The sequence below is a fragment of the Salmo salar genome, chromosome ssa20 (genome assembly GCF_905237065.1).
Source record: "Salmo salar chromosome ssa20, Ssal_v3.1, whole genome shotgun sequence".
NCBI classification, from domain to species: domain Eukaryota; kingdom Metazoa; phylum Chordata; class Actinopteri; order Salmoniformes; family Salmonidae; genus Salmo; species Salmo salar.
In genome coordinates, this window is record NC_059461.1 from 1,141,642 (window position 1) to 1,166,914 (window position 25,273).

At 42.6% G+C, this 25,273-nt stretch overlaps 1 protein-coding gene across 7 annotated transcripts in view; it reads right to left on the minus strand.

Moving 5' to 3' along the window:
* The window catches only part of col4a4 (collagen, type IV, alpha 4), a 241,645-nt gene that overhangs the window by 178,149 nt on the left and 38,223 nt on the right, over positions 1-25,273 (minus strand). For all 7 annotated transcript variants that reach the window (XM_045704243.1, XM_014159949.2, XM_014159950.2 and 4 more), the window contains one exon: positions 6,320-6,362. In XM_045704243.1, coding sequence (XP_045560199.1) covers positions 6,320-6,362 — 43 coding nt within the window. The remainder of the gene's footprint in view (positions 1-6,319; positions 6,363-25,273) is intronic.

Genomic DNA, 25,273 nt, shown 5'->3' on the forward strand with positions numbered 1-25,273 from the left:
GGGCTTTCGTGCCCTTGTGGATTGCACAGATGATTACGGGTCTCGTCCCGTGTGTTAAACTTTGTGGGCGTGTGTTATTTATTCAAGGTACTCCTCGCTCTTTTGTTTGGGTTTCAACCCTGTGTTTTTGTTATGTGTTTGTTTGGTCTTCGTCCCCATGCCCTTACACTGCACAACGTAATTTGGGGTATAATAAAAAAACATATTACGCATTCCTGCGCCTGTTTCCCGATCCTCATAACCAGCGTGACAGAATAATCGACCATTAAGGGAGACAGCGGGAATGGCCCATCCGACGACGCTGCGACGGTTCCGTCCGGCACCGCCGCAACTTCGGCAGCTTTAACTGGGCCGTCCGACGTCTCCACAACGGGTCCGTCCGATAACACAACAACTTCAGCAGCTGTATCGGGTCCTGATCAACCTGCAGAGCGTTCCTGTGATCGTCCTCGAAACCGGTGTCGTTGCACTGCACGGGGGGGGGGTACTGTCACGCATCCCTCTGGAACTTTCATTACGCACACCTGGCCCCTATTCCCACTGATTGTATTTATATATATGTGCCCTTTGGTTTCCATTGGGCTGACGATTATTGTTACTATGTCCGTTGGTGCGTGTGAGTACCTGTGCTGTGTGTTTTACCTTTTGTGCCATTGTGGATCGTGTAGATGATTTACGGGTCTCGTCCCGTGTGTTAATCATTGTGTGCATGTGCAATTTATTCGAGGTACTATTTATTCGTCCCGGTGCCTTTACACGGCACGCAGTGATTTGGGTACAATAAAAAAACTCTTACTATGCATTCCTGCACCTGTCGGCAGCTGCAACTGGGCCGTCCGACGTCAACACAACGGGTCTCCCGAATCATTTATGCCAACGTGACAGACTCCCTGTTTAAATAAAGGTAAAATATTATTATTTTTTTGCTGTGGTGGGGGAGAGACTAAAGGGACTTTTTGGACCAACATTACCATAATGCATTGAGCATTGAGAACAGCCAAGAGCCAAGCAGCCCTGTGTCCCTTTCTCCTGAAGTGTACACACGTACACTTCTCCCCACAAATGTAAAAGCATTGGATTTGTGTAGGCATGGGCTAGAGCAGGGTTCCCCTAACTCAGTCCTCGGGACGCCAAGGGGTGCACGTTTAGTTTTTTTGCCTTAGCACTACACAGCTGATTCAAATACTCAACTAATCATCAGCTTTGATCATTTGTATCAGCTGTGTAGTGTTAGGGCAAAAAACAAAAATGTGCACCTCTTGGGGTCCAAAGGACCGAATTTGGAAAATGCTGGGCTGGAGGGAGTTTCCAGCCTATTTCATAAATCAGTAATTTCCTCTAAAATCCATGAAGGGAAGTTAATTGGGGCTAGGGGGCAGTATTTTCACGGCCGGATAAAAAACGTACCCGATTTAAACTGGTTACTACTCTTGCCCAGAAACGAGAATATGCATATAATTAGTAGATTTGGATAGAAAACACTCTGAAGTTTCTAAAACTGTTTGAATGGTGTCTGTGAGTATAACAGAACTCATATGGCAGGCCAAAACCTGAGAAGATTCCATACAGGAAGTGCCCTGTCTGACAATTTGTTGTCCTTCTGTCTCATCTCTATCGAAAATACAGCATTTGTGCTGTAACGTGACACTTTCTAAGGCTTCCATTGGCTCTCTAAAGCCGCCAGAAAGTGGAATGGGGTGTCTGCTGTCTCTGGGCAAAGTACAGCAGCAGAGTTTGTAAGTTGTCAGCCTGGGGACAGTGAGACTGAGATGCGTGTTCATGAGACTTCTCCATTTCTTTCTTTAAGCCTTTGAATGAATACAACTTTGCCCGGTTGGAATATTATCGCTATTTTACGAGAAAAATAGCATCAAAATTGATTTTAAACAGCGTTTGACATGCTTCTAAGTACAGTAATGGAATATTTGGAAATCTTTTGTCACGAAATGCGCTCGCGCGTTACCCTTCGGATAGTGGCCTGAACGCACGAACAAAACGGAGCTATTTGGATATAACTATGGATTATTTGGCACCAAAACAACATTTGTTGTTGAAGTAGAAGTCCTGGGAGTGCATTCTGACGAAGAACAGCAAAGGTAATCCAATATTTCTAATAGTAATTCTGAGTTTAGTGAGCCCCAAACTTGGTGGGTGTCAAATTAGCTAGCCTGTGATGGCCGAGCTATGTACTCAGAATATTGCAAAATGTGCTTTCGCCGAAAAGCTATTTTAAAATCTGACATAGCATTTGCATAAAGGAGTTCTGTATCTATAACTCTTAAAATAATTGTTATGTATTTTGTCAACGTTTATCATGAGTAATTTAGTAAATTCACCGGAAGTTTTCGGTGGGTATGCTAGTTCTGAACATCACATGCTAATGTAAAAAGCTGGTTTTTGATATAAATATGAACTTGATTGAACAAAACATGCATGTATTGTATAACATAATGTCCTAGGAGTGTCATCTGATGAAGATCATCAAAGGTTAGTGCTGCATTTAGCTGTGGTTTTGGTTTTTGTGACATATATGCTTGCTTTGAAAATGGCTGTGTGATTATTTTTGGCAGGGTACTCTCCTAACATAATCTAATGTTTTGCTTTCGCTGTAAAGCCTTTTTGAAATCGGACAATGTGGTTAGATTAACCTCTTGGGGCTAGGTGGGACGCTAGCGTGCCACCGGTGGTGCACTCCATCAACAGCAGGTGCATTTCAAGAGCGGCAAATTTGAATCCAAATAAATGTCAAAATTCAAATTTTTCAAAAATACAACTATGTTACACCATTTGAAAGATAAACATCTCCTTAATCTAACCACGTTTTACGATTTCAAAAAGGTTTTACGGCGAAAGCATAAATTTAGAGTATGTTAGGACAGTACATTTACAAGAGTTGTGTGTAATGTTTTGTCAAGTCAAAGACAGGGTCACCAAAACCATAAAACCAGCTAAAATGATACACTAACCTTTTACAATCTCCATCAGATGACACTCCTAGGACATTATGTTAGACAATGCATGCATTTTTAGTTCTATCAAGTTGATATTTATATCCAAAAACAGCGTTTTACTATGGCATTGATGTTGAGGAAATCGTTTCCCTCCAATAACCGGCAGTCAAGTCAGCGTCACAAATTAAATAATTAAAATTAGAAAACATTGGTAAAATATTATATTGTCATTTAAAGAATTATAGATTTACATCTTTTGAACGCAATCAACTTGCCAGATTTAAAAATAACCTTACTGGGAAATCACACTTTGCAATAATCTGAGCACTGTGCCCAGAAAAATACGCGTTGCGATACAGACTAGACGTCATGTTGGGGAGATCTAAAATCGAAAATACTATGTAAATAATCCATTACCTTTGATTCTCTTCATCAGATGTCACTTCCAGGTATCACAGGTCCATAACGAATGTAGTTTTGTTCAAAAAAGCTCATCATTTATGTCCAAAAATCTCCGTCTCGTTAGCACATGATGTAAGCCAGCCGGACTTCTCGTCATGAACGAGGGGAAAAAAATATTTCCGTTCGTTCAAACATGTCAAACGTTGTATAGCATAAATCATTAGGGCCTTTTTAACCAGAACATGAATAATATTCAAGGTGGACGAATGCATAGTCTTTTATAACGTATTGGAACGAGGGTACCCAACATGAAGTAGCGCGCCAGGTGTCTAATGGGACATCACCGTTCCATGGCTCTTGTTCGGTCAGATCTCCCTCCAGAAGACTCAAAACACTTTGTAAAGGCTGGTGACATCTAGTGGAAGCAATAGGAAGTGCCAAAATATTCCTAAACCCCTGTGTTTTTCAATGGGATAGGTTTAAAGTCAATACAACACATCAGGTATCCACTTCCTGTCAGAAAATGTCTCAGGGTTTTGCCTGCCAAATGAGTTCTGTTATACTCACAGACACCATTCAAACAGTTTTGGAAACTTTAGAGTGTTTTCTATCCATATATAATAAGTATATGCATATTCTAGTTACTGGGTAGGATTAGTAACCAGATTAAATCGGGTAAAACATTTTTATCCAGACGTGCAAATGCTGCCCCCTAGACCCAACAGGTTAACGAGAGTCTTGTCTTTAAAATGGTGTAAAATAGTCATATGTTTGAGAAATTGAAGTTATAGCATTTTTGAGGTATTTGTATTTCGCGCCACGCGATTCCACTGGCTGTTGACTAGGGTGGGATGCAAACGTCCCACCTAGCCCAGGGAGGTTAAGTGTACAATTCGGCAGATGTTTGGGGGTGGGGGTGCTGCAATTTTTTTGTCTGTGCTTCAGATGGCTATATCGGTCCGCTAATAAAGGACTGGTAAAGGCCCAGTGCACTACGTATTTTTCTGATATTTCAGGGGGTGTAGGAGCACTCTCAACACTTCTTGTGGCTATGCAATTCGGGAGAATGGACAGGCCTGGTCCGAACACAGGAGGTGGAGGTTAAAGTGTCAAAGCATGATGGGACTTCCTTCAACCTCATATACACTAGTAACAGGACAGATAGGTTATTATGCACATCAATGAACATTAACAATCAAAGTAATTTAATGAATAAAGCACATATACAGTACCTGCAAGGGTTAGGCAAGTAAACACAACATGAGTTGCCTATATTTGTGACTCGTAGGCGAATGTCATGCGTCACTACTTCACAGGAAAGCCATTTGAACTGTGTTTTTGGGGCAGAAATGCCTTCTGGAACATGTTAACTTTCATATGCTTTAATAACAAACTTGTATGACATCTGTATATATGAATACAATTATTACATTACGAGTCTAGTTGGTTTAGCCATGGAAAAAGCCGGGAACCTTCCCGCTAGGCATGATTGGCTGAGATGATGGCTGGGCTGGACATGCCAAGAGATGAGTTCTGATTGGTCTGCATGTGGCAAGCTTCTGTCTATAACATGAGCTGGTCAATACTTGTAGGTAATCCTTTCTAACGCGGCTTTTTTTGGAAGATATCAAAGTGTTGCTCTCCACTTTCTAGAGGACTGAGTTTTGAAATCAGTGGAAGGCCTGGTGGAATTAGAGTATGATAGCTAAGGAGATAGAGAAAATTCTGCCCTTTGATTGCAAATATACAGAGGGAGTCAAAAAGAGAACACACAGAAAGCTGTATAAAAAAAATCTGCCTCCGGATTACATCTTCAAACTAAAGGCAACCATGGTATCCGTGACAGAGAGGAGAAGTGTCCATCCATGTACATGGGTAAGATAGTCTAGCCAGCTACATTTTCAGATATTACACGTTTCTAATTTTGTCAGAAAGTTGTTTTCATTAAAGTTAAAGCGTACTGTTAGGTAGGTAGCTAGCATACGTTACCTGGCTGGCTCACTAGCTAACCGTACATGTATGATCTGACTCCACTATGCAAGTATACATTTCCATAGAATGTGCATGATGTCACTGCGACAACTGTAGATAGACGTAGCTGGTAAATTCGCTCTGGCTATCTACTCCGATGCCAGAGCGCAGAATAACTGACAAATTTACGAACATTCAACACCAGTTGAATATGGCCGGTGTCAGTAAACGTTGGCAAAAAAAACATCCTTGAATTGCTGCCAGCAGCACAGTTAGTCACCAACACTCTGGATAACATGAAAACAGCCTAACCAGCTCTGCTAGGGCAAGTAAAATGGTCAGTGTGAGCTGTTCTCTCATGTGTCTGGAAGTAACTAGCAAGCTAGCCAACGTTACCAGTTAGCTTGGGAGCTTGACCGCTGTTGTTAGGTCAGAACGCTCTGATCAACCCTACTCCTCGGCCAGAGCGTCTAGTGTGTGCTCTGAAATTTTACAAATGGACAATCTGACAACGCTCTGAGTTTACGAACGCCCAGGGCGCAAACTGGCGCTCCAGATTGAATTTACGAATACATCCGTAGTATAAACCAGCCTTTAGTCTTGAAATCTTTGGTTGTTTAGTACATTGCCTCACATGTGAATCCTTAAAGAGAGGGGCTAAGGCTTAAGAGTGTGTGAACGAAGCTGAATGGGTGTAGACAAAGAGCTCTCCAATAGGTTTACCAAAACATTCAAGAGCCATTTTCTCAAAAGTGAAGTTACAAGTTTATCAACTTTCAAAGCATAATTACTTTCACATTGTTCCACAACTGTATTGTATGATATATCATGTTCTAGCTCTGAGTCTCTACTTTTATCCAATGTAAAAATCCCAATTTCAAATTTTGCTTAATGAGACCGAATCAAGCCGGTCGGTCACATTTTATCATTCAGGCCTAAATTAATGTAAACCTATGAGATATTTCAAAGAATGTTGGTAGAAACCATTCACTTACCCCCATTACGGTCTGTCCAGCAACGACCATTATCACAAGCCACCTATAGAAGAGAAGACATTAAAGTTAGGGCCCATGTTTGCACCAGTTGGTTTCAGAAGTGAAGAAAAGCAGACCTGCGTTCAATACCATTTGAAATCTTTTTGTGTTTTCTCTTTTCTACTTGGAGTGCCATATGGGAACGGTTTTCACCTTTTTGACTAAGGCTCAATCAAGCCCAGAGTATTAGAAATGATTTGTATTTGAATTCAGGTCTTAATGAAAGCTCCTAAAAAGCTAGATCCTTTCTTCTACAACCAACACATAATTTTCTATTAATTAAAGTTCTTTACAGGTGCAAGCTAACTGTGTCAGAATTACTGAGCAGGGCCCTAAGTTAAGTGTGAGGGCCCTAAGTTAAGGTTTTTTAATAAATTGATTGTCAGTTTTCTCAAGAATAAACACTGAGAAATTACCACTGCTCTGTTGGCCATGCTTTTCCCAGGAATAAGTTCCTATGGAAGTTGTAGCCCTACGGCAGTAGTCACCAGCCCTTTCAGACTCAAAATTCAAGCTGAGATCTACCACTCAGATTGTTTTTTTAAACATGACTTAAAAACGTAAGCCTATGCAACATTAACCAAATAAAAACTGTTATGTACTAATGGGGTTTGTGCAGTAGGCTACAGGCCCAATACATTATTACACGTCAATTGCCCTGCTAATGTTGTTCTTCTGAGACCATTTTGAAATTATATTTCAACATTTTAGGTATATGATCACACTGCTAAAATTACTTGTGAGGCACAGCTGAGCGAGCATAGTCATTTTTTTTTTTTTTCATGGTCTGATCCCTTACAAAAATGAATTTGTTGTGGCAAATTTGCTGCGGTTGTTTTCTGGCAGACAATTCTTTCAAGATCCAATTTGAACCTGTGGCAAACCTGTGGAAACAAGTTCCAATTCTACAAATGTATTGAACTTACAGGCATCAAATAATCAAATCATTATGGTGGGAGACTATAACAGAGTGTTGAACTATCATCACCGTGCCCTTAAAACCTGATTGGGCTAGGGGGCAGTATTTTCACTTTTGGATGAAAAGTGTGCTCAGAGTAAACGGCCTAATACTCGGGCCCAGAGTCAAATATTTGATAGAAAACACTCTAAAGATTCCAAAACTGTTTGAATGATGTGTGTGAGTATAACAGAACTCATATGGCAGGCAAAAACATGAGAAAAATACAACCAGGAAATGAAAATCTGTTGCATGTAGTTTTTTCAAGTCCTTGCCTTTCTAACACACAGTGAGTTAGGGTTCATTTTGCTCTTCCTAAGGCTTCCACTAGATGTCAACAGTCTTTAGAAAGTTGTTTGAGGCTTTTGCGGTAAACACAGACCGAACGAGAAGGCTGGGAAGTAGGTGACTCAGAAAATCATATCAGTTCATTGCACGCGTTCACATGAGAAGGGACCTGTGTTCCAAAACGTTTTTCAAGACATTGCAAACGTCCGGTTGGAAAATTATTGAAGTTTGAAGTTAAAATGGCCCTAAACATTGATGCTATACAATGCTTCACATGTTTGAACGAACGTAAATATAACTTCTTTTTGACTTTTCGTCGTGACATTTCCTCGCGCGTCCTACATTTTGAGTAGCTTACTGAATGCGCAAACAACATGGAGTTAATTGGACATAAATTATGAACTTTATCGAACAAAGCATTTATTGTGGACCTGGGATTCCTGGAAGTGCCTTCTGATGAAGATTATTAAAGGTAAGTGAATATTTCTAATGCTATTTATGCATTTAGATGACTCCAAATTGGCGGGTATCTGTAATTGCCTGATGTTTTTTTCTGAGCGCAGTACTCAAATTATTGCAAAGTGTGCTTTCCCAGTAAAGTTATTTTGAAATCTGTCAATGTGGTTGCATTCAGGGGATGTTAATCTATAATTCTTTGAATAACAGTTTAATATTTTATCAACGTTTATAATGAGTATTTTTGTAAATTGTTGTGCTGATTCACTGGCAGTTTTGGGGGAAATATACTGCTCAAAAAAATAAAGGGAACACTTAAACAACACATCCTAGATCTGAATGAAAGAAATAATCTATTAAATACTTTTTTCTTTACATAGTTGAATGTGCTGACAACAAAATCACACAAAAATAATCAATGGAAATCCAATTTATCAACCCATGGAGGTCTGGATTTGGAGTCACACTCAAACTTAAAGTGGAAAACCACACTACAGGCCGATCCAACTTTGATGTAATGTCCTTAAAACAAGTCAAAATGAGGCTCAGTAGTGTGTGTGGCCTCCACGTGCCTGTATGACCTCCCTACAACGCCTGGGCATGCTCCTGATGATGTGGCAGATGGTCTCCTGAGGGATCTCCTCCCAGACCTGGACTAAAGCATCCGCCAACTCCTGGACAGTCTGTGGTGCAACGTGGCATTGGTGGATGGAGCGAGACATTGGATTCAGGTCTGGGGAACGGGCGGGCCAGTCCATAGCATCAATGCCTTCCTCTTGCAGGTACTGCTGACACACTCCAGCCACATGAGGTCTAGTATTGTCTTGCATTAGGAGGAACCCAGGGCCAACCGCACCAGCATATGGTCTCACAAGGGGTCTGAGGATCTCATCTCGGTACCTAATGGCAGTCAGGCTACCTCTGGTGAGCACATGGAGGGCTGTGCGGCCCCCCAAAGAAATGCCACCCCACACCATGACTGACCCACTGCCAAACCGGTCATGCTGGAGGATGTTGCAGGCAGCAGAACGTTCTCCACGGCGTCTCCAGACTCTGTCACGTCTGTCGCATGTGCTCAGTGTGAACCTGCTTTCATCTGTGAAGAGCACAGGGCGCCAGTGGCGAATTTGCCAATCTTGGTGTTCTCTAGCAAATGCCAAACGTCCTGCACGGTGTTGGGCTGTAAGCACAACCCCCACCTGTGGACGTCGGGCCCTCATGGAGTCTGTTTCTGACCGTTTGAGCAGACACATGCACATTTGTGGCCTGCTGGAGGTCATTTTGCAGGGCTCTGGCAATGCTTCTCCTGCTCCTCCTTGCACAAAGGCGGAGGTAGCGGTCCTGCTGCTGGGTTGTTGCCCTCCTACGGCCTCCTCCACGTCTCCTGATGTACTGGCCTGTCTCCTGGTAGCGCCTTCATGCTCTGGACACTACGCTGACAGACACAGCAAACCTTCTTGCCACAGCTCGCATTGATGTGCCATCCTGGATGAGCTGCAGTACCTGAGCAGCTTGTGTGGGTTGTAGACTCCGTCTCATGCTACCACTAGAGGGAAAACACCGCCAGCATTCAAAAGTGACCAAAACATCAGCCAGGAAGCATAAGAACTGAGAAGTGGTCTGGGGTCCCCACCTGCAGAACCACTCCTTTATTGGGGATGTCTTGCTAATTGCCTATAATTTCCACCTGTTCGTCTATTCCATTTGCACAACAGCATGTGAAATGTATTGTCAATCAGTGTTGCTTCCTAAGTGGACAGTTTGATTTCACAGAAGTGTGATTGACTTGGAGTTACATTGTGTTGTTTAAGTGTTCCCTTTTTATGAGCAGTGTACATTTTCTGAACGTTACGCGCCAATGTAAAATGGGGTTTTTGGATATAAATATGAACTTGATAGAACACAAAATGCATGTATTGTCTAACATAATGTCCTAGGAGTGTCATCTGATGAAAATTGTCAAAGGTTAGTGCATCATTTTAGCTGGTTTTCTGCTTTTGGTGACGCTTGTCTTTGCATTGAAAATGGCTGTGAGTAATTTTTTGTCTATGTACTGTCCTAACATAATCTAACTTTATGCTTTCGCCGTAAAGCCTTTTTGAAATTGGACAACGTGGTTGGATTAAGGAGATGTTTATCTATAAAATGGTGTAAAATAGTTGTATGTTTCAGAAATTTGAATTATGACATTTTGTTGTTTTCGAATTTGGCGCTCTGATTTTTCACTGGCTGTTGAATAGTGTGAACCGTGGATGGGACGCTAGCGTCCCACTAGCCCTGAGAAGTTAATTAAAGGAAATCACCAAAATTATGGATGCTGCCAGAAGCTTGCAAATGTTTGCCAGAGGTTGTTTTCTTGCAGACAATTCTTTCAAGATTCAATTTGAACCTGTGGCAAACCAAATTTAATCCAAGTTTACTGGAGTATGAAATAATTTCTAACAGAATTTTTCAAGTACAATATAGGTTCAACAAATCCCCTTATTGTTTGGGATACCTTTAAATGTACTTTCAGAGGTCATTCAATTCAATATTCATCAACATTAAAAAAGCAGTTTCTGGCTACAGAGACAAGACTAACAAGGGATATACATGAACTAATTGTACATGTAATATAAATAAAAATTATACTACAGAGATACAAAATAAGTTAGAGGAAAAACAAAAAGAACTGGAGGAACTTATTCAAGAATGATCTAACGTAATCTATTACAAAAATTATACAAACTGGATAGAATACGGAGAAAAATACACCAAATTCTTCCTGAATCTCTAACACAGGAACGCTAACAAAAATAATTTGCAGACTCAGTCATCTATGATTCTCCGATAGATATATTAAAATAGGAAGCTAAATATTTTAAGCATATGTTCTCTTTTCCGTCATCCTCACCCACTGAATGATGATTACTGTAAGGCAGGTATTCCCAAACTGGGGTTCGCACAATGTCGTCGGGGGTATGCCAAATAAAAATGTGATTCACATAAATATATATATATATATATATATCAAATAAAATATGTATATATCTTTTTTTTCACATTTTCAAACAGTCCATTTATATTTTCCAACGGGGCTATACATTTGGAGGAGGTTTTTTTCTCACCTGAGTAGCCTCGGTTCACATCCAAAAATATAATTAAACCATCAAGTATTCAGCGACATAACAACACATTGTCAAATACAGGTAGCCTAGTCAAATGTACATGTTTTAATTAACCTTTATTTAACTAGGAAAGTCAGTTAAGAACAAATTATTATTTACAATGACAGCCTACTGGGGAACAGTGGGTTAACTGCCTTGTTCAGGGGCAAAATGACAGATTTTTATCTTGTAAACTCAGGGATTCGATCCAGCAACCTTTCGGTTACTGGCCCAACGTTCTAACCACTAGGCTACCTGCCGTCCCTATCCAATCACATTAACCGTTACTCTCTCGCTGGAATTCCATTAACAGTCCGTATGTAGCCAAACGTAGCTGCTGCTCATTCTGTTTGTTAAAAAATTGATAAATGTTTAAAAAAAGTAAGGCCCGTGTCCATAGAGATATATATACCAGCTCTAAAGAATTAAGTCCTCCACAATAGTATGGGGCTTGCCTGTCCTAGCCACTCGGTAGCTCACCATAAAAGACGCTTCTAGCCCCTTCTTATTAATGGTATCTGTTGCTTTTATACATGTCTTACTACTCGAAAGTCGTCTTCATTCTCGCTCAAAAAACTCCTGTGGCCTATTTTTCAAATTGACATATTTTGTTTCTAAGTGTCTGCGCAAGAGTGAAGGTTTCATCAAGTTGTGAGATCATACTTTTGCACATATAACACACTGTGTCTGAGGAAAGGCACTACTCCCAATATAAGTGAACCCCAAATCAATGTAGTTCTCATCATATTTGCGCCTCTTCGATGGTCCAACGTCCATGTCTGTTGTTCGGTGCTTTCCCGGGTAAGGGGGCAGTAGCTCTTTGGCTGCATCAGATTCACAACTGTCAGTGTCCATACTAGCTGGGCTAACAACAAATGTAGAATTACTGATGCTAGCACTGGATGTGCTCATGGAAGCAGAACAACTTGTATCGTCGACAGGTGCAGGTGTAGTACTGCTGGTAATAGCAGTACATTCTTCCTGCTGCCGCGTATATGGCTATACAGACAATGACTTCATCAAACAACACTGTTTCACGACGCATCAGTGACATGGCAGGAGATGTTTTGTAACAATTACTGCTTCGCATACAAAGCCAGTGAATTCTATGCGTTACAGTTGGATGAGTCAACAGACGTGGTGGGCCTGGCACAGCTCCTGGTATATGTCCATTACGTTTATGGGGGGTCAATTAAGGAAGACGTTCTCTTCTGCAAACCACTGGAAACCAGGAAACAGGAGAGGATCTTTTTAAAGTACTGAACAGCTTTGTGACATCAAATGGACTTTGGTGGTCAAGATGTGTTGGTTTCTTCACCGATGTTGCAAAAGCCATGACAGTATGATTTGTTGTGTGCAAATGAACTCAAGCTTACAGACAATATCAAATGTGATATAGCGAAGCACCTGAGTGAGTTGGGTGCGCAATTACACAAATACTTTCCCGAAACGGATGACACAAACAACTGTATTCATTATTCCTGCCTCCAGTCCACTTACCGATATCTGAACAAGAGAGCCTCATCGAAATTGCAACAAGCGATTCTATGAACATTTTATTTAATCAGAAGCCACTGCCAGATTTCTGGATTGGGCTGCGCTCAGAGTATCCTGCCTTGGCAAATCTCTGTTAAGACAATGACTCCGTTTGCAACCACGTACCTATGTGAGAGTGTATTCTCGGCCCTCACTAGCATGAAAACTAAATACAAGCACAGACTGTGTGGAAAACAATTTAAGACTGAGACTCTCTCCAATACAACCCAACATTGCAGAGTTATGTGCATCCTTTCAAGCACACCCTTCTCATTAACCTGTGGTGAGTTATTCATAATTTTCGATGAACAAATAAGGTTTCATATTTAAGATGGTTAAATAAAGAGCAAAATTAATGATTATTATTATTTGTGCCCTGGTCCTGTAAGAGCTCTTTGTCACTTCCCACAAGCCGGGTTGTGACAAAAACTCACACTCATTCTTATGTTTAATAAATGTATCGTATAGTGTGTGTGTGGAAGGCTTTCAATGATGGCAAAAAACAACATTTGAGAGTGAGCTGACCCTGGTGCTAGAGGGGGTATGCAGTTGGAGGTTGACCGTTTGAAGGGGCACGGGACTATAAAAAGTTTGGTAACCACTGCTGTAAGGAATTCTTTCCAAATATTTAAAAAAGATAAATGTACAGAAAAATCAGTGTGAAGGCCAAATTACAGAGGAACAACTTTTTGAGGCTATTAAATCCTTTGTCTGGAAAAACCCCAGGGCTTGATGGCATAGAGGTCTATATCAAACCTTTTTTGATATATTCAAAGCTTTTTTTAACTACTCCTATGAAATGTTAGTCTGTCAGGTACTCAGCAGGAAGGTCTGATTTCACTATTATTAAAACAAGACCCAGATGGTAAATGTATAGATCAAGTCTATCTTAAAAATTGGAGGCCTCTTACACTTCAATGTTGTAATGCAAAAATACTAGCAAAATGCATAGCACTCAGAATTTAAAAGGTTTACCAGGTATTGTTCATCCTGATCAGACAGTTTTTTTACATGGACAATACATTGGAGATAATATACGACAGCTAATAGAAATAATACAACATCATGAAACATCTAAGAAGCCAGGCCTGGTATTGATAGCGGATTTTGAAAAGGCCTTTGATAAAGTAAGAATGGATTCTATTTATAAATGCCTGGAATTTTTTAAATTTCAGTGACTCTCTTATAAAATGGGTAAAAGTAATGTATAGCAACCCCAGGTGTAAAATAGTAAATAGCGGCTACTTCTCAGAGAGTTTATAATTGTCAAGAGGAGTTAAACAAGGGTGTCTGATGTCACTATATCTATTTGTTATGGCCATCAAAATGCTAGCTATTAAGATTACACCAAATAACAACATTAGAAGATTAGAAATCCAAGGATTAAAAACAAAGGTGTCCATGTATGCCGGTGACTCAAGTTTTATATTAATTCCGCAAGCCAAATTAGAAATTAGTTTGTCAAGTCCATCAGGCTCCTCTCTGGATACCAACTCGTCCTTGAGGGTCTCAGTGAGTGCGTTCCGGAATGCTCCCTGAAGGGCCTCGTCATTCCAGCCGCTCTCTGTGGCGAGTGTGCGGAACTCACATGCCATCTCAGCCACACTCTGAGAACCTTGACGAAGGGATAGAAGTCGTTTAGCAGCATCCTTTCCACAGACCGGGTGGTTGAAGACCTTCCTCATGTCATCTGTGAATTCACTGTAGGAGAAGCAGATAGATGACTGTCTCTCCCAAACCGCAGTGGCCCAGGAGAGCGCTGCTGCCCGAAGGCAGCCATTCAAAAAATTAATTTTGGAGCGTTCACTAGCATAAGAGAGGGCTGTTGCTCAAACACTAGTGAACATTGTACAAGAAAAGCTCTGCAAAGCCCAAGATTGCCATCATAGCGCTCAGGAGTCAGAACAAAAGGCTCCCGGAGTGGAGAAGAGGAATTGGAGACAGGTTGTGAATTCTGGACGGAGGTTCGGACCTGTAGGTCAGACAGGCTCCGTGAAAACTCCTTGATGTTCTCCAGCAGGGTTTTCAGGGCTTGGTCATGTTGGTCAAGAAGGGTGCCTTGACCAACAAGAGTTTGGTGAAGAGTTGGAGAGTCTGCTGGGTTCATCTTTTGGCCAGATCGTACTGTTACGCGGAGTGAACACAGGGGAACTCAAGAGCGGAATCAGATGTAGAAGCAGGGATGAATGAACCAAAATGTTTATTGTAAACAGAGAGATATGGAGTGCCGAACCGGGGTAGCTCAGATGATTTGCAGAAAAACCCGAAGTGTAGAGTGAGGTTGTAGTTGACTGAGTTGGACAGGGTAAACAGGGCCTGAGGGGAATCCAAGGTGGTTGGTGGTGAGATGTGGTACAGGAGACAGGAGCCAGAGACAGTGCGGTATGAGCAGAGATTACGATCTGGCAGAGTGGAGGTGGCAGGAATGAGTATTTGTAGAGGTCTTGATTTATGGAACGATTTGCAGCTGGTAGGGATCTGCTCCAGCACACCTGTCTCCAATCACACAGAGACAGAGAGAGAGACAGAGAGAGAGACAGAGAGAGAGACAGAGAGAGAGAGACACAGAGAGAGAGAGACAGAGAGAGAGAGACAGAGAGAGAGAGACAGAGAGAGAGAGACAGAGAGAGAGAGACAGAGAGAGAGACAGAGAATATACAGGGGAAGAACTGCAGGTTAAGACGACACAGGATGGACACCAGAGGGCGTAGTGGGCGCAGATGTGACAGAATGAGTTCATATATAAAATAACGCAAGATTCAAGACTTCGTGCTTTTCAGCTAAAATTATTATATAGAATTCTTGCCACCAACAAAATATTGAATATTTGGGGCATACAATCATCAAAGCTCTGCAGATTTTGTTGTGAGGACACAGAATCAATGGACCATTTATTTTGGTATTGGCCTTTTGGTTACAACATGATTCCATATGTGTTATTTAATAGTTTTGATGTCTTCACTATTATTCTACAATGTAGAAAATAGTACAAATAAAAAAAAACTCTTGAATGAGTAGGTTATTATTTCAAAACTATAAAACAACACATATGGATTCATGTAGTAACCAAAAAAGTGTTAAACAAATAAGAAATATATTTTAGATTATTCAAAGTAGCCACCCTTTGTCTTGATAACAGCTTTGCACACTCTTGGCATTCTCTCCAACAGCTTCATGAGGAATGCTTTTCCATCAGTTTTGAAGGAGTTCCCACATATGCTGAACACCTGTTGGATGCTTTTCCTTCACTCTGCGGTCCTACTCATCCCAAACCATCTCAATTGGGTTGAGGTCAGATGATTGTGGAGGCCAGGTCATCTGATGCAGCACTCCATCACTCCCCTTCTTGGTCAAATAGCCCTTACACAGCATGGAGGTGTGTTTTGGGTCATTGTCCTGTTGAAAAACTAAATGATAGTCGCAGTAAGCGCAAACCAGATGGGATGGCATATCGCTGCAGAATGCTGTGGTAGCCATGCTGGTTAAATCACAGACAGCACACACACACCATCACACCTCCTCCTCCATGTTTCACGGTGGGAACCACACGTGGAGATCATCCGTTCACCTATTCTGCGTCTCACAAAGACATGGCGGTTGGAAGCAAAAATGTCAAATTTGAACTCATCAGACCAAAGGACAGATTTCCACAGGTCTAATGTCCATTGCTCGTATTTCTTGGCCCAAGCAAGTCTCTTCTTCTTATTGGTTCAAGCAAGTCTCTTCTACATGTCCCTCTCCCCACAGGTGTGATTACTACCTCTGAGGGTATAGAGCTTGAGGAAGTCACCTCATACAAAACAGTACACTCTCCTTCTCTCAGCACATATCAAAGCTGCAGGATAAAGTTAAATCTAGACTTGATTTCCTTGATCGTAATCGCTCCTCTATCACCCCAGCTGCCAAACTATCCCAGATTCAGATGACCATCCTACCCATGCTAGATTACGGAGACGTAAGGTAAGACTGTTCTCGAGCAGCTAGATGTTCATTACCATTCGGCCATCAGATTTGCCACCAATGCTCCTTATAGGACATATCATTGCACTCTATACTCCTCTGTAAACTGGTCAACTCTGAATACCCGTCCCACTGGTTGACGCTTATTTATAAAACCCCTTTAGGCCTCACTCCCCCTCATGGACACTCTTACTGACAGTTGTGGCTGCTTTGCGTGATGTACCTTTGTCTCTACCTTCTTGGCCTTTGTGCTGTTGTCTGTGCCCAATACTGTTTGTACCCTGTTTTGTGCTGCTACCATGTTGTGCTGCTGCCATGTTGTGTTGCTACCATGTTGTTGACATGTTGTGTTGCTACCATGCTGTGTTGTCACGTGTTGATGCCATGCTCTGTTGTTGTCTTAGTTGTCTCTTTATGTAGTGTTGTGTTATGTTGTCTCTCTTGTCGTGATGTGTGTTTTGTACTATATATTCTTTTTAAACCCAGCCCCCGTCCCCCAGGAGGCCTTTTGCCTTTTGGTACGCCGTCATTGTGAATAAGAATTTGTTCTTAACTAACTTTCCTAGTTAAATAAAGTTTATAAACATTTTTTTTTAAAAGGTAAATAAATGGGGTCCTTCAGTAGTGGTTTCTTTGTAGCAATTCGACCACAAAGGCCTGATTCACACAGTCTTTTCTGAACAGTTGATGTTGAGATGTGTCTGTTACTTGAACTCTGTGAAGCATTTATGTGGACTGCAATTTCTGAGGCTAGTAACTCCAATGAACTTATCCTCTGCAGCAAAGGTAACTCTGGGTCTTCCTTTCCTGTGGTGGTCCTAAAGAGAGCCAGTTCCATCATAGCGCTTGATGGTTTTTGTGACTGCACTTGAAGAAACTTTCAAAGTTCCTGACATTTTCCGGCTACTTTGAAGAATGTCAAATATAAAATATATTTTGATTTGTTTAACACTTTTTTAGTTCCTACATGATTCCGTATGTGTCATTTCATAGTTTTGACGTCTTCAATAAACATTTGACTGGTACTGTATATGTACAGTGCATCAAGAAAGTAATTAGACCAATTCACTTTTTACACATTTTGTTACGTTACTGCCATATTCTAAAATTGATATTTTTTTATCCTGTTTTCCATTTATCATCCTTGAGATGTTTCTACAACTTGATTGGAGTCCACCTGTGGTAAATTAAATTGATTGGACATGATATGGAAAGGCACACACCTGTCTATATAAGGTCCCAGAGTTGACAGTGCATGTCAGAGCAAAAACCACGCCATGAGGTCGAAGGAATTGTCCGTAGAGCTCCGAGACAGGATTATGTCGTGGCACAGATCTAGGGAAGGGTACATTTCCATAACATTTCTGCAGCATTGAAGGTCCCCAAGAACACAGAGGCCTCCATCATTCTTAAATGGAACAACATTGGAACCATGAAGACTCTTCCTAGAGCTGGCCACCTAGCCAAACTGAGCAATTAATGGAGAAGGGCCTTGATCAGGGAGGTGACCATGAACCTGACAGAGCTCCAGAGTTCCTCTGGGGAGATGGGAGAACCTTCAAGAAGGACAACCATCTGTAGCATTCCACCAATCAGGCCTTTATTGTAGAGTGGCCAGATGGAAGACACTCCTCAGAAAAAGGCCTGCTTGGACTTTTTCAAAAAGCACCTAAAGCACTCTCAGACCATGAGAAACAAGACTCTCTGGTGAAAACAAGACTGAACTCTTTGGCCAATACCATCCTTACGCTGAAGCATGGTGGTGGCAGCATCATGCTGTGGGGATGTTTTTCAGAGGCAGGGATTGGGGGACTAGTCGGGATCGAGGGAAAGATGAATGGAGCATAGTACAAAGAGATCCTTGATGAAAACCTGCTCCAGAGCGCTCAGGATCTCAGACTGGGGTGAAGGTTCACTGTCCAACTGGACAACGACCCTAAGCACACAGCCAAGACAACGCAAGTCTCTGAATGTCCTTGAGTGACCCACCCAGATCTCGAACTTGAACCTGATCGAACATCCCTGGAGAGACCTGAACATTTCCTTTCACTGGAACTAAAGGGCCTTGGCCAAACCATGAAAAACAGCCCGAGACCACTATTCATCCTCCACCAAACTTATAAACTCTCCTGCAACCCACCTCACCCAATGTGGTACGGATGTGCTATTTTTATACTTTAGAACCGGAACCCCCTTCAGAGGCTAGCCAGCTAACTAGCTACTAGCTAGTAGTCAGTTAGCCACTGCTAGCGGTCCTCACCGTTACCTTGGACATCAGCCAGCCTCAACCCGGTTAATTCCTGCCAGTCTGCACAGCGCGATATCAATCCAGAGCATATCAGACTACTTTTTCTCTACCACATCTCCGGATTCCTACCGCAACCGCTGAACCTTTACACTTGATCATCGCAGCTAGCTAGCTAGCTGCTATCCGAGTGGCTACTCCTGGCTAACGTCTCTGTCCCAAAACAAGCACCAGTTAGCCTGGAGCTAGCCTCAAGCTAGGCCCATCTCCCGGCTAGCCAAAGAGGTCCACCAGCCAATTCTTGGGCTACAATACCTCTTTTGCCAATTGGCCTGGACCCTTTACTGCCGACATGGAGCCCCGCCAATCCATCACGACTGGTCTGCCGAAGTAACCGTCCGAGGTGGTCTCAGCAGGCTCTTCCGTTGCAACGTCGCCGGATGCCCATCTGCTAGCCCCGGCCCGCTAGCTGTCTGAATCGCCGTGTCTCCAGCTCGCCTAGCGTAGCGGCGACTACGGAATTTGGCTCCCTGACTCATCTAGTGCTACTCAGTGGACCATATGATCACTCGGCTACACATGCCTCTCCCTAATGTCAATATGCCTTGTCTATTGCTGTTTTGGTTAGTGATTGTCTTATTTCACTGTAGAGCCCCCAGCCCTGCCAAGTATGCCTTAGATAGTCCTTTTGTTCCACCCCCCCACACATGAGGTGACCTCACCTGGCTTAACTGGTGCCTCTAGAGACAAAACCTCTCTCATCGTCACTCAATGCCTAGGTTAACCTTCACTGTACTCACATCCTACCATACCCTTGTCTGTACATTATGCCTTGAATCTATTCCTCCGCACCCAGAAATCTGCTCCTTTTACTCTCTGTTCCGAACGCACTAGATGACCAGTTCTAATAGCCTTTAGCTGTACCCTTATCCTTGTCCTACTCTGTTCCACTGGTGATGTAGAGGTTAACCCAGGCTCTGCAGCCCCCAGCACCACTCCATTCCCCAGGCACTCTCATTTGTTGACTTCTGTAACTGTACAAGCCTTGGTTTCATGCATGTTAACATTAGAAGCCTCCTCCCTAAGTTTGTTTTATCCACTGCTTTAGCACACTATGCCAACCCTGATGTTCTAGCCATGTCTGAATCATGGCTTATGAAGGCCACCAAAAATCCTGAAATTTCCATCCCTAACTATAACATCTTCAAACAAGATAGAACTGCTAAAGGGGACGGAGTTGCAATCTACTGCAGAGATAGCCTGCAGAGTTCTGTCATACTATCCAGGTCTGTGCCCAAACAATTTGAGCTTCTTCTTTTAAAAATCCACCTTTCCAGGAACAACTCTCTCACCGTTGCCGGTTGTTACAGACCCCCCTCAGTCCCTAGCTGTGCCCTGGACACCATATTTGAATTGATTGCCCCCATCTATCTTTAGAGTTTGTACTGTTAGGTGACCTAAACTGGGATATGCTTAACACCCGGCCGTCCTACAATCTAAACTAGATGCCCTCAATCTCACACAAATTATTAAGGAACCTACCAGGTACAACCCTAAATCTGTAACCATGGGCACCCTCTTAGATATCATCCTGACCAACTTGCACCGCACTCTTACGGCAGACTCAACAGCCTTGGTTTCTCAAATGACTGCCTCGCCTGGTTCACCAACTACTTCTCAGATAGAGTTCAATGTGTCAAATCGGAGGGCCTGTTGTCCGGACCTCTGGCAGTCTCTATGGGGGTGCCACAGGGATCAATTCTCGGGCTGACTCTTTTCTCTGTATATATCAATGATGTCACTCTTGCTGCTGGTGATTCTCTGATCCACCTCTACACAGACAACACCATTCTGTATACATCTGGCCCTTCTTTGGACACTGTGTTAACAAACCTCCAAACGAGCTTTAATGCCATACAACACTCCTTCCGTGGCCTCCAACTGCTTTTAAATGCTAGTAAAACTGAGCGAGCTCAACTGTAAATGTTCCTGGCGCACCAAAAAAAACTTTATTTAACCAGGTAGGCTAGTTGAGAACAATTTCTCATTTGCAACTGCGACCTGGCCAAGATAAAGCATAGCAATTCGACACATACAACAACTGTCACGTCCTGACCAGTAAAGGGGTCATTTGTCATTGTAGTATGGTCAGGGCGTGGCAGGTGGTGTTGTTTTTGTGTGTTTTGGGGTTGGTTTGTTTAGAGGGGATTGGTTCTAGTTTTCATTTTCTATGTTTATTTTCTATGTGTGGCCGAGTATGGTTTCCAATCAGAGGCAGGTGTCTTCGTTGTCTCTGATTGGAAGCCATACTTAGGCAGCCCTTTTTTCCTTTGGGTTTGTGGGTGGTTGTTCTTCGTATAGTTCGTGTACCTTACGGAACTGTCGTGTGTCGTATTGTTTATTTTTTATTTAAGTGTTCACTTTACGTAAATAAAAAAGATGAGCACTCTACACGCTGCGCCTTGGTCCAATCCTTCCGACAGATATGACAACAACACAGAGTTACACATGGAATAAACAAAACATAGTCAATAATACAGTAGAACAAAAGAAAACAAAAAGTCTATATACAGTGGGTGCAAATATACAGTGAGTGCAAATGAGGTAAGTTAAGGCAATACTTCGCCATGGTGGCGAAGTAATAACAATATAGCAATTAAACACTGGGATGGTAGATGTGCAGAAGATGAATGTGCAAGTAGAGATACTGGGGTGCAAAGGAGCAAGATAAATAAATAAATGCAGTATGGGGATGAGGTAGGTAGATAGATGGGCTGTTTACAGATGGGCTATGTACAGATGCAGTGATCTGTGAGCTGCTCAGACAGCTGGTGCTTAAAGCTAGTGAGGGAGATATGAGTCTCCAGCTTCAGAGATTTTTGCAGTTCATTCCAGTCATTGGCAGCAGAGAACTGGAAGGAAAGACGACCAAAGGAGGAATTGGCTTTGGGGGTGACCAGTGAGATATACATGCTGGAGCGCGTGCTACGAGTGGGTGCTGCTATGGTGACCAGTGAGCTGAGATAAGGCGGGGCTTTACCTAGCAGAGACTTGTAGATAACCTGTAACCAGTGGGTTTGGCGATGAGTATGAAGCGAGGGCCAACCAACGAGAGCATACAGGTCGCAATGGTGGGTAGTGTATGGGGCTTTGGTGACAAAACGGATGGCACTGTGATAGACTGCATCCAGTTTGTTGAGTAGAGTGTTGGAGGCTATTTTATAGATGACATCACCGAAGTCGAGGATCAGTAGGATGGTCAGTTTTACGAGGGTATTTTGGGAGAATGAGTGAAGGATGCTTTGTTGCGATATAGGAAGCAGATTCTAGATTTAATTTTGGATTGGAGATGCTTAATGTGAGTCTGGAAGGAGAGTTTACAGTCTAACCAGACACCCAGGTAGTTGTCCACATATTCTAAGTCAGAGCCATCCAGAGTAGTGATGCTAGTCGGGCGGGCGGGTGCGGGCAGTGATCGATTGAATAGCATGCATTCAGTTTTACTTGCGTTTAAGAGCAGTTGGAGGCCACGGAAGGAGAGTTGTATGGCATTGAAGCTCGTCTGGAGGTTTGTTAACACAGTGTCCAAAGCGGGGCCAGAAGTATACAGAATGGTGTCGTCTGCGTAGCGGTGGATCAGAGAATCACCAGCAGCAAGAGCGACATCATTGATGTATACAGAGAAGAGAGTCAGCCTGAGAATTGAACCCTGTGGCACACCCATAGAGACTGCCAGAGGTCCGGACAACAGGCCCTCCGATTTGACACACTGAACTCTATCAGAGAAGTAGTTGGTAAACCAGGCGAGGCAATCATTTGAGAAACCAAGGCTATCAAGTCTGCCAATAAGAATGTGGTGATTGACAGAGTCGAAAGCCTTGGCCAGGTCGATGAATACGGCTGCACAGTAATGTCTCTTATCGATGGCGGTTATGATGTCGTTTAGGACCTTGAGCGTGGCTGAGGTGCACCCATGACCAGCTCTGAAACCAGATTGCATAGCGGAGAAGGTACGGTGGGATTCGAAATGGTCGGTAATCTGTTTGTTAACTTGGCTTTCGAAGACCTTAGAAAGACAGGGTAGAATAGATATAGGTCTGTAGCAGTTTGAGTCTAGAGTGTCACCCCCTTTGAAGAGGGGGATGACCGCGGCAGCTTTCCAATCTTTGGGAATCTCAGACGATACAAAAAAGAGGTTGAACAGGCTAGTAATAGGGGTTGCAACAATTTCGGCAGATCATTTTAGAAAGAGAGGGTCCAGATTGTCTAGCCCGGCTGATTTGTATGGGTCCAGATTTTGCAGCTCTTTCAGAATATCAGCTATCTGGATTTGGGTGAAGGAGAAATGGTGTGGGCTTTGGTGGGTTGCTGTGGAGGGTGCCGGGCAGTTGAACGGGGTAGTGGTAGCCAGGTGGAAAGCATGGCCAGCCGTAGAGAAATGCTTAAATGCTGAAATTCTCAATTATAGTGGATTTATCAGTGGTAACAGTGTTTCCTAACCTCAGAGCAGTGGGCAGATGGGAGGAGGTGCTCTTATTCTCCATGGACTTTACAGTGTCCCAGAACTTTTTTGAGTTAGTACTACAGGATGCAAATTTCTGTTTGAACAGAAATGTTTGAACTGCCTGTTTGAACTGCCTGTGTATATTTGTTCCTAACTTCCCTGAAAAGTTGCATATCATGGGGGCTATTCGATGCAAATGCAGAACTCCACAGGATGTTTTTGTGCTGGTTAAGGGCAGACAGGTCTGGAGTGAACCAAGGACTATATCTACTCCTAGTTCTACATTTTTGGAGTGGGGCATGCTTATGTAAGATGGTGAGGAAGGCACTTTTAAAGAATAGCCAGACATCATCTACTGACGGGATGAGGTCAATGTCATTCCAGGATACCCCAGCCAGGTCAATTAGAAGCCTTCTCGCAGAAGTGTTTTAGGGAGCGTTTGACAGTGATGAGGGGTGGTCGTTTGGTCGTAGACCCATTACGGATGCAGGCAATGAGGCATTGATCTCTGAGATCTTGATTGAAAACAGCAGAGGTGTATTTGTAGGGCGAGTTAGTTAGGATGACATCTATGAGGGTGCCAGTGTTTACGGATTTGAGGTTGTACCTGGTAGGTTCATTGATAATTTGTGTGAGATTGAGGGCATCAAGCTTAGATTGAATGATGGCCTGGGTGTTAAGCATGTCCCAGTTTAGGACACCTAGTAGCACAAGCTCAGAAGATAGATGGGGGGGCAATCAATTCACATATGGTATCGAGGGCACAGCTGGGGGCAGAGGGTGGTCTATAGCAAGCGGCAACAGTGAGAGACTTGTTTCTGGAAAGGTGAATTTTTAGAAGAAGAAGCTGGAATTTTTTGCGTACAGACTTGGATAGTAATACAGAACTCTGCAGGCTATCTTTGCAGTAGACGCAAACGCCGCCCCCTTTGGCAGTTCTATCTTGGTGGAAAATGTTATAGTTCGCGATGGAGATTTCAGGGTTTTTGGTGGTTTTCCTAAGCCAGGATTCAGACACGGCTAAGACATCCGGGTTGGCAGAGTGTGCTAAAGCAGTGAGTAAAACAAACTTAGGGAGCCTTGTTGGTTAAGCCACAGAAAAAGTCAGCAGCCTTAACACTAGGCATGATTGGCTGAGATAATGAGCGGGCTGGACATGCCGAGAGATGAGTTTGGATTGGTCTGCCATATAGAAAGCTTCTGTCTATTTGAGCTCATCAGTCTGTGTTGGTAATCCTGTCGATCGCGGCATTTTTTATGTATTGAGTAGTGGAGCTCCATATTAGAGGTCGACCGATTACGATTTTTCAACGCCGATACCGATGCCGGTTATTGGAGGCCCAAAAGGGCCGATACCGATTAATTGGCCGATTTTATTATTTTATTTTTTTATTTGTAATAATGACAATTACAACAATACTGAATGAACACTTATTTTAACTTAAAATAATAAATCAATTAAATCAATTTAGCCTCAAATAAATAATGAAACATGTTCAATTTGGTTTAAATAATGCAAAAACAAAGTGCTGGAGAAGAAAATAAAAGTGAAATATGTGCCATGTAAAAAAGCTAACGTTCAAGTTCCTTGCTCAGAACATATGAAAGCTGGTGGTTCCTTTTAACATGAGTCTTCAATATTCCAAGGTAAGATGTTTTAGGTTGTAGTTATTATAGGAATTATAGGACTATTTCCCTATACGATTTGTATTTCATATACCTTTGACTATTGGATGTTCTTATAGGCACTTTAGTATTGCCAGTGTAACAGTATAGCTTCCGTCCCTCTCCTCGCTCCTACCTGGGCTTGAACCAGGAACAC